General features: G+C 36.5%; 1 protein-coding gene across 1 annotated transcript; it reads left to right on the forward strand.

The window, feature by feature from the left end:
* The first annotated feature begins 928 nt into the window (after positions 1 to 928).
* LOC132096930 (uncharacterized) lies at positions 929 to 5,007 on the forward strand. Its single transcript, XM_059502615.1, has 5 exons — positions 929 to 984; positions 1,342 to 1,364; positions 3,831 to 3,944; positions 4,056 to 4,912; positions 4,957 to 5,007. The coding sequence occupies exons 2-5, from the start codon at positions 1,358 to 1,360 to the stop codon at positions 5,005 to 5,007; spliced, it is 1,029 nt and encodes a 342-aa protein (XP_059358598.1). The 5' UTR covers positions 929 to 984; positions 1,342 to 1,357.
* Positions 5,008 to 11,174: the final 6,167 nt, after the last annotated feature.

Genomic DNA, 11,174 nt, shown 5'->3' on the forward strand with positions numbered 1-11,174 from the left:
GTTATATTTTATGTGATTGGTTTGCATATAATTTATGGGCAATGGAATTGTTTAGAGGCGGAAATGATCCATACTCCAGTCGGTAGGGAGCGGTACTGCACATACACATGTCTATGGCAATGCACATGGGAAAAAAAAAAAGCAGCAACCAGCGCGCGGCAGAGAGGCAGTTGAAAAAACACTGTTCTCCTCGCCATCTTACATCGGATCATCTTCTTGGATCAACCTGATTGCAAGGCAAGTTACATATGTACTCATCGTATAAAAGTTGACTGCTTTCAATATATATGTGTGTTATTACTGCTGTTGATATCGTATTAAACTGTATCAATGCACTGACTATCAATTTGCATTTATTCCACTTATGTTAGCTAACTAACTTGCACATAGTTCTTATAAAAGCTAACTTTATCTACGTTCCGCTTAAGCTACTTTTTTCAGCTAGACAGTATAATTAAAAGTAACTGGGATGCGTATTTATTTTTAGTTTAACGTTATATTAATTTCCGTATTTTCTGACCTGAATAACATAACTTAGAACTTTGGCCACGTGCATATCTTAAGTTAAATCCGAGAGGAAAAAATGGTTTTAGGTGTTAAAGATTAAAATAGCAATGTGTCATTAAACGATTACTAAACCAACTGCAATTTTAAATGTATTTATATCGTACATGGATAACTTCCAACAGTTGCCAGTTGGTCGGGTGTTCTATGTGAACCATGGTTTTACCCCGTCTGTCTTTTGCTGTTGGTCTGCTCTTGTTCTGTGGTTTAACGTTTGACGGCAAATAAAGACAGTTATAAACTACTGAAATTAGTTAATGAGAGTACTATTCTAATAATTATCTAAAAATATAATGCTGGCTTTGTAATTTCATAATCAAAAGTATGCTTTTGTTTCTAACTGAAACCATTTTTTTCCCTTTTCAGATACATCAAGTATCTTTCCTTACATCTAAATGGTGGGACAACCTCCTAGACCTTGTATGTATGCTACAAATATTGTTTTTTAATACATAGAAGAATCAATACATCTGATTATGAACAATTAATCTCAGTTTGAATTGTTATATGATTCAACATAAAAAAAGCATAACATACATAGTTAAAAAAATATTTACAGACATAAACAGCCAAATATCATCTTGCAATCAACCATAGTTTCTTATAAATTGGACCTATGTAGTTATTTCATTCTTATAAAAAAGTTATTAATAAATTATTATTAGTTGTAGTAGCTGTATTTTGACTTACAGTAAAATCAAGTATAAATTAAATTATTTATGTTGATTCTTTAATATTTGGACGTAACTGATTTTTTTCTTTTGTCTTTGTTCACAGATATGTGAATGTGGCCATGCAAAGTGTGTGACATTTCATTATCTACCCGGTATGAATTGCTAAAACATTTTAGGCTGAAACATTTCCACTATGGTCGCAATTGCCGGTATCCCTGTCTATATGCAGATTGCCCATGTACATTCACAAGTTGGAAGAATCTTTTGAGTCACACATATCAAACACACAGGAAGTTAACAGGAGCAAATGTTCAGTTAACTACATTCTTTTGTCAGACGTGTGCATGTAAGGAAATTTTAACTGAAAAGGAATACCTTGCTCATGTAAATCAACATTTCACTCGCATAAAAATCGTAAACATAATCCCTACACTCTAAACGATTTTAAGGCAGGTGTTGTTAAACTCGCTGCTCAGTCAGACGAATCTGGTAGTACTGTAGATGATAGCCCCTCATCTTCTGCTGGCATAGATTTTGTACCTCCGTTAGATACAGATAGTGATATAAATACTTCAGATGACCTGCCGAAATTAGTAGAACAAAAAATAGCTGCAGTTTTGCTGAAGTTGGAAAACATTTCATGTGCCATCTACAGCTATTGATGAACTACTTGATGAACTACACTTCCTCTTAAGTACTGTGTCTGTGCCTGTAACTTGTAGCAGTCTTTCAGATTTTTTCAAAAACAAAAACCTTGAAGTTGATAGTACATCAGCTAGTTCCTTAATAATTAAGCTGTGTAAATCTAACCCTTTAGTAAAATCAATAGGGAAAGATGGTCCCCTTTGTACAACTTATAAGAGAAAAGAGTACTTTAAGGATTTGTTAAATATTGTTGAGCCAGTGGAGTTTATTCTGGACCAAAAAAAGAGCAGGACGTTTCAGTATATCCCATTACTGCAGTCTTTACAGCAGCTACTTGATTGTACTGCAGTGTTAAACGGTATTATCAGTAGCCACAGAACACAGGAAAGTACAGACCAGTTAGAGAATCAGCAGTATCGCTCTATAAGAGACGGTTTGTATTTTAAGGACAAAAAACACTTCCCTGTCAGGTGATGAGTTGCGAATTTGTTTAACTTTGTACATCGATGATTTTGAGCTATGTAATCCCCTGGGTACATTGTGAAAAAAACACAAATTGTGTAGTGTGTACTGGATTCTGAATAACTTGCCACCAGGCTCTCATTCAGCACTGTCTTCCATTTATTTAACGGTTTTGTGCAAAAGTGACGATGTAAAGGTATATGGCTATTGAAAAATTCTAGAGCCACTTTTACAAGACCTTTGTACTTTAGAAGAGCATGGTGTTTTCAGCTCAAAACTTGGGAAGTTTGTCAAAGGAACAGTCCATAGTGTTGTAGCGGACAATTTGGGAGCCCACGGATTGGCTGGTTTTGTAGAGAGCTTCTCTGGCCAGTATATTTGTCGATTTTGTACTGCTCAGAAAGTGGATATTCAAACAAGGGATGTTCATTCAGGTGCTTTTTTGCTTCGAACAAAAGAAATACATGAAGCACATGTAAAGTCTGCACAGGAAACTGACACAAATTGCTTTGGTGTGAAGAGAGCGTGTGTTTTAACAGAAAATCTTCAACATTTTCACGTTAACACAGGCTATCCCCCAGATATAGTGCATGACTTATTTGAGGGTATTGTCCCTTCTGAACTGGAACTATGTTTCAGTTTTCTCATCTCTAAGAAGTATTTCAGTCTTGAATATCTTAACACACAAATCGTCAAATTTCCCTATAAGTGGAGTGACAAAAAAAATCGATCTCAAGTTATACCAAACAGCTATTCATGTAAGAAGACAATCTAATTCGATTGCTTCCATTTCTAGTAGGGGACTTGATTCCAGAGGATGAGCTTGCTTGGCAAGTGATATTAGACCTGAAGGAAATTGTAGAATTAGCTGTGCCACCAGTTCACACTGATGAGACAATTGCTTATCTTGATGTCAAAGTGTCTGATCACAGACAGAGACTACTCGAGCTTAACCCGGACGTAAAGCTTTTACCTAAACAGCACTATCTTGAGCATTACCCCCACCTGATTAAGTGTTTTGGGCCTCTTCTAGGTTTATGGACGATGCGATTTGAAGCTAAACATAGATTTTTTAAACAAGTCGCTCGACACAGAAATAATTTCAGGAATATTGCACTCACACTGGCAGCCAAACACCAGCAATTCATCAGTTACCACATATATTCATCCACACTCAATACATCAAATTTGGACGTTTCAAATGTCTCTACAGTCCAGGTTGATGTTCTGAATAAGGAAGTTGTGTTGGCTCTCAGGCAGAAGTATCAGATATCAGTCAAGTTCACCTTGCAAAAAGTGTCACCACTAGAGGAATTAACTACAAAAATGGAATGTTAATTGCATGTGGTTCAACTGCTGGAATGCCAGAATTTGCAGAAATTCTACAAATGTGCATAAGGGGAGATGAGCTGAGTTTCATTGTGCGTTTATTGTGTGCATGGTATAGAGACCACTTCAGATCTTTTGAGTTGACTTCTTCACCAGGTAAAGAGGTTGCCCTGGTTCAGCTTGAAGAACTGACAGACTGCTATCCACTTGTGGCCTATACAGTTTGTTCCAAACGTATGGTAACCCTGAAGAGACACATCGTCATCAAAGGTGTTATTTATAAGACTTTCATTACCTTTTTTAAAAGAATGTAGTTACTTTAATATCAATGTTTTATTTATTAATAAGACAATTCCTATGTTTTTTGGGTCTGCATTCTAGATGAAAAAATCAGGATGGCAGGACCAGTTAGCTTCAGAATCCTTTTTGGAAGTGAAGATGATGCAACAAAACTAACCATTAAATCCGGAATACCGTCTTCTGTGGATGAATTGGCTTTTGAAATTAAGACCTTCTTCAGAGTAACAGAGCAGTTTAGGCTTCAATACAAAGACGTAGACTTTGGAAACGAATTCATGAACCTCTTATCAATTTCTGATATTCAAGATCGCAGTACTTTGAAAGTGGTATACTTACCTTGTGAGGCTACCACCTCCGCAATATCCTCAGCTCCATCCATTAAAGATAACTGCTCCACAATCCCAGTTACTCCCTCCAATGTATCTTGCAGCTCCTTGTCACAAGAACCAAGTGATTCAGCATCTGCTGACTCCTGTAGCAGCAATGATACTGTCATATTGTCATCTCCTGACTCCCGGTCTTGCACTTGGCCTAAAGAATTTGTAGTGCCACGATTTTCATATTGTGCCGAGATGCAGCTCCAGAAGGGAAATGATGAATTCAATGCAAATGGAACTCTCCTATCTCTTACGCCCAAACTCAGATCTGATATTCTTGAAGGGATTGCAGAAGAAATAATCAAGTATACAGCATATCCAAAGGACAATCAGTTTGAAAAAGTTGCTGAGGCCTTGATACAAACCCATCCATGTTTGCGTGAGAAAGGAACTCGGACTGGGTGTTGTGGATGGAAGCACTATATTAAGATAAAAATGATGAACTTCCGCACCAAGCTTGGCCGAGCTGGACACCCAGAAGACACAGTCAACTCACTTAAAAACAAACAGAAAGGCCAGGGAAAACCAGCTGCAAACATAAAAAAGCCACAGAGGGCAGAGGTTAATTTCTGTCCAAACCATCCGAGAGGTGAAACCAATGACAGCCTGGAGGTGGAAAGGGTTGCTCTATTGACCGAGGTAAAAAAAAAGAATAACGAGACCGTTATCAAGGAAAAGATGCAGCGTACCTTCTCATACCGACGACAAGAAATTCTTCAGGAGCCAATGATTACAGAGGTCCGAAACAGATGGCCAGCATTGTTTGAAATCGGAGAAGTAAGTAGTTAAGTGTTGTTTGAAACGGAAGTGCAGATTTTTACACTAACAGATCTTGTTTAAGGTGAAATATATTCTGTTGTGTCCTTTTTCATCTTTTTTCAGGTCAACTTGGAGTTCATGCGTATAACAACTGTTCCGCTGATATCAAAATTCATTGGTCAACTGGACAAATACACTGATGGCCTGATGAAGTTGTTCCGTCACAAAGGAGGATGTGCAGGACAGAAAATCAGCACCATAATGGCATTGACAGCTAAAGTAAGTGTGTTTTTATGTTTTGCATTTGTTTTCAACTGGTTACTCATTTGACTTTACAGGAATTCAGAAAACTCTCTCACACACGCGCACACACACACACACACACACACACACTTTCTCTATCCCTCTGAGATGCCAAGAACACAATCTTTCTTACACATTAAATACACATTTATTTGATTTATTAGTGAGGACATCTCAATCTCTCTCACACACATACACACAGTCTTTCTGTTTCTTTCTATTCAAATTAAAGGACTTTATTGGCATTATTGTTTATGCACAATATTTTTAAAGCATTATTCATATAAATAAGTTGCTAAATAATTAAGATTATTGTCTGTGTGTAGTGTTTTATAATACTGTATTAGTTCACCCAAAAATAAAAAAGTGTTATGAACTGACGTTCCAAACCCGTAACTTATCTTCGAAACACTACCGAGCCCCGCACATGACATGCAAGAAAAAAAGTAAATTGTGCGCACAATTTAATAATTCATTCCCTCGAATTCCTAAATCGTGTGCACAATTAAAAAATTTTTTCTTGCATGTCATGTGCAGGGCTTAAAAATATATTTTTAATGAAATCTGAGAGGTTTCTGTTCCTCCACCCCTTTGACATTTCAAAAATGTTATCAAGAGATCATAAAACTATTCCATATTAATTGAGCAGTTTAGTCCAAAATTTCTGAAGAAATTAACAGATTGAATTTAGGCTTTTTTTCACAAACAAACATTCATTAACTCACTCAAATCAGTTATAGTAAATGGAAGCTCAGGAATTTTCGCATTGAAAGTGACGTGACATTCAGCCAAGTATGGTTACCCATACTCAGAATTTGTGCTCTGCATTTAACCCATCTGAAGTGCACACACACAGAGCAGTGAACACACACACACACACACTGTGAACACACACCCGGAGCAGTGGGCAGCCATTTATGCTGTGGCGCCCGGGGAGCAGTTGGGGGTTCAGTGCCTTGCTCAAGGGCACTGTACATGCACTCCCCCCACCTACAATTCCTGCCAGCCCGAGACTCGAACTCACAACCTTTCGATTGCCAGTCCGACTCTCTAACCATTAGGCCACGACTTCCCCTGATGTGCGAGAACCAGTGAGGTTTGTTCTAGTGTGTTAAGCAGGTTCGGTTGAGCTTCTGTTTATGTTTGCTGATCAATGTTTATACAAATAAAAGCCTTAAATTTAGTCTGTTCATTAAATAATGTGATCATGTCTCTTTAGAAAATTTGGACTAAACTGCTCAATTCATATGGAATAGTTTTATGAGCTCTTTATGAATTATTTGAAGCGTCAAAGTGGTGATTGTGTAGCTGACAATGGAGAAACGAAGTTTTCAGATTTCTTCAAAAGAGATCTTCATTTGTGTTCTGAAGATGAACAAAAGTTGAACAAAATTTATGACATAATTGTAAATTTTGGGTGAACTACCTCTTTAAAATGTAGCCTTACTTGAACTGTTAGTTAATAATTAATTACATTTTTTGGGATCTTCTTATGCTTGTTTGAGAATGAAGACATAAACACCAGGCGTGATTGTATCCTGAGATGCCTAGTGGCAGTGTCTATGTCAACGAAGACATCGAGACACTTGTCAAAGAATATGTGGTAAGTGTGTGTCAAGCTATTCTCTTCATGTTACAAATTTCAATTTTCATTGATTATGTTAATTTTCTCATTGGTATCACAGTCAAGCTTATGCCCTTATGTGTAGTGTGCAGCGAAAGATTAAACTATGCAGCAATCAGTACAGCGCATGATTGATCAAACTAAAAATGACCTGGATAAAATGATCCAGTTGGTATTACAAAGTAAGGAAAATATGAAATCAGAATCGTGAAACACTCACATCATTATGCTGATCTCAGATTTGGTGTAGATAGGGAAATTAATACATTATTCATGGTAAAACAGGAACACAATACAATTATCATTTGAATTACATTACTGAATCAATAGGAAAACTTGGAACACATTGGGAACTTATTTTCTTTGTTTATCCTCCAGGACACTGAAAGTGTGGAGGCTGAGTCTCTCATTGCACAGACAACAATGGGCATCTATGTCATTCGAGCGGAGGGCGCTGGTCCTGAAGAAGAACCTTCAGATGTTGGTGTTGTTCTTGAAGGAGTTGAAGTTCTGCAAAACCTGCCAAGTGTCACACTTGGATGTGTGATGCTTTTTGGACTAATTTATGCCCTTAACTTAAACTATCCAAAGGACCTCAAGTGCACATTTGAAGCATTTCAGAAAATCCTGATGGAACTGGATACAACCAAGCTGTCGCCTAAAGTTCAGGGACTGAAAATTAAGATGCTTCAGTGAATCAATGGGAGATATGCTGCTATTTACATTTTTCCTCGACTTGCACTTTTTCTACTCGTTAGAACCACCACCCTATTTTTCCAAATTATTGCATGTCACAGATTTGTGAAAATGTTTGTGTAATGTTAACAAGTGTTCTCATTGAATCAGATTTGACCTGATTGTTATGTCTACCTCAAGTTTTGCAGTTTTTTTAAGCACAGTTCTTGAGGAAAAAGTACTATGCCTGCAGTCTGTTAAAATCCTTTGCATTTATTTGTTATAGGATGATTGTGGCAACAAAAAACAAAAAAATAAAATAAAGTAGTGCAATTAACCTTGGTGTGTTAAGTAAAGAATGAAAGTACTTTATTTTTTGTTGAGGTTGCACACAACACAGTATAAGTGAGCACAGACTGTCTTGCTAGCTCCTCTTTTTGCTGCCTTTTGTGCTTGTTATTTCTAAAATAAAAATGTGAAATGAAGTGACCCTCTGGCCGTTCTTTTTTGTGTTGTATATTGTGATTGGGGAGGGGAAATGGTGATGAATAAGTAAATACAAATTTATAAATATGATTTTAAAATACATTGGGTTTACTAATACAAATTACTTAAATGTGATGCATTTTAAGTAAAATAGGTTTATTACATAAATAACACATAAACCCATTTCTTATTAATTTAAAATAAATTGGATTAATTGAAAATATTACATAAATCTAATTGTTACTTGTTTTATTTATATAGGACTTAAATATATTTATCACATTAAGTTTATAAATACGTTTACATTAAAAATACGTAATCCAAATGGATGGAAAATTTATATGCAATCAAATTACATAAATCTTATTTATTAGGCCTAAATATTTTTTGATCCATGTATCAATGGTCCATTCAAATTCTGATTGACCACTTGTGGCCCCCTGAATAGGGGACCAAAACTTAATTATAATGACAGACACCACCATTTGACAAGATTAAATTATCTGAGTATTTAAGGAAGGATGGCAAAGGGTTCAAGGAATCTGTAGACAGATCTCCCGCACAACTGCTGTGTGTAGTCCTTTTCATTGCCAGGTAAATACTTTTATATTCTTTGATTTCTGAATTAATGTATATAATGGATTTATGTTTTATTCTTGGAATTGGATTTGAATTATTGTTCTATTGCCTGGTTAATAAATTGTTATGTTTGAATTTATTCTGATTGACTCTGAAATGATTAACTCTAATAAATAATATTAAGCCAATAATATCACAAATCTATGCTCAGGTTAGAAACGGACTAAAACTCAGTTTGTGGAACATCGGGGCACGTTGACTGAAGTTTTAGAGCTCCGAAGTTTTCAAACCACGGCATGATTATGTAAAGTTACCATTAGAGGAAGTTAAATTGATCAGCTTGGTTCTATGGTAATGGTCATGACCTCTGGATAGACATAGTCTTACTTTGATTAAGTGTGTACAGATCTATGGGGACTGAATAACATGCTTTTAGAAATAAGCAAGCATGGTGCGGCTTATAAAAGTATCAGTCAATTGCCTCTGTCTAATGACCAAGACTGACGAGTTTGTGATTAAGAGATCGTAATCCCGATTTGTGCGAGACTCAAAAAGGTTATAGGTTTCCGAATGAACGAGTATAATTCAAACTAAGGGTTAAATAGAATAATCAAACACGTAGTCAACTTTATAAATAACCAAATGGGGGTAAACCCTTTTTCATAATTGGAGTCAGATGAAAACACATAGGTAATACACATAAAGAGATGTATTTAATTTAAACTTGTTGCGTTGCATAAGGGAAGACAGTGACACGCAGGAACCCTTCGACCGTGCCATTGGCTACCGTCCTTGGACCAGTGGGCGGACCTTACAAACTTATTGGAATTATTGTGTGCACTGTCTGATCGCTTGGGCCAAAGGCTCTAATGATAAATTAAAAAGCAAAAGTGAAAGGGGACAACATTGACGAGTACCTCTGCCAAGATAAAAGGAAGGAGAGAAATAAGAACCAGTGAGCACTTTGGCTGAGCATTCAGAATAAATAGTTTTGACGAAAAAGGAGCCAAACCCAAAATGCTCTAGAACAGACCATAAAAAGCTCCACTCAATTCTGTTGAATGCTTTCTCTGCTTCCAGAAAAAGGGTTGCAGAGGAAGCTGTATAGAAGTCTGCTTGTTGAATAATATGCAAAGCCTACGTACATTGTCTGCAGCAAATCTCCCCCTTAGAAAACCTGATTGATCATAGTCAACCAAGTCTCCTATTCATCAATCCAGTCTTAAGGCCCGAACTTTTGCCATCAGCTTTGAATCTGTGGATAGAAGACTAATTGGCATGTAGCTAGAGCATTTAAGTGGATCCTTCCCTTTCTTCAGCAGCAAAGTTATTAAAGCTGTGGTTTGGTCCCTGTTTAAAGCCCCTTTTTTAACGCAAAGTTAAGGTAATTAAGAATCAAAGGTGCTATTATGTCCCATAATGTCTTCAGTAGCTCCTGGGTAATCCCATCTAGCCAAGGTGCTTTATTACTACTCATGCAATCCATGGCAGATTTGAATTCTTCAGTTATCAAAGGGCTATCTAATAGGTTGCGTTGAGAGTCATTTAATTTGGGAACATTTAAATGTTTAAGGAATAAATCGAAATTTGTTGGGTCAGAGTTGGATTCTGAAGTGTACAGATGTTGGTAGTAGTTTTCAAATACTCTATTAACATCTTTAGGTTGAGTATATACCGAGCCCTCATGTCTAATAGCTTATATACTATCTACCTTAGATTCACCATCTTTTAACCTCAAAGCCAACAGCTTGGACTAGTGTTCTCCATGAAAATAATATGATCGTCTGGTACAATGTATAATGTATTCAGCTGTTTGTAAATATATGGATTTTAATTCTGATTTAAGAACATTTATTATTTTGACTTTGGTTTCACAAAATTATCTTTTAATTACTTCTCTAGTAGATCAATTTGTTTTTCTAATTCAAATTTACGGTTCTCCCTACGCTTTTTATTAAAAGATGAGAAACTTATACATTTACCCCTAATAAAACATTTAGTGGTTTCCCATAACTAGGGTTGCCACCTTCGATACAGAAAAATAAGGGACGCCTGGGGGGGACACCCCTTGGGGCCACGATGAGCACAGGTCCGATGACTACCAGTGAATCTTTTGGTTAAGCTTGTGTCCACAGTCAGCACTGTTATAGCTGAGGGTGTGTTAAACCGTGTGGTACACCTGCCTTAACTCCGCTGCTGTAACCTAGAGAGAAGTAGGATGAGAAATTGCTAATGAACTTTAGCAATTGAATAAGGCGGCGTAAACACAGATTTTGGATAAAACATTTGTCATTGTTTGCAGACAGTAACACAATCAAAACAGTGAAACCACATAATGAATAACCGATCTACAAACATTTCTAAATTCATGTAAAACACAATTTTTTTTATTATTAT

This window comes from Carassius carassius, chromosome 20 (assembly GCF_963082965.1).
Source record: "Carassius carassius chromosome 20, fCarCar2.1, whole genome shotgun sequence".
Classification (NCBI taxonomy): Eukaryota; Metazoa; Chordata; class Actinopteri; order Cypriniformes; family Cyprinidae; genus Carassius; species Carassius carassius.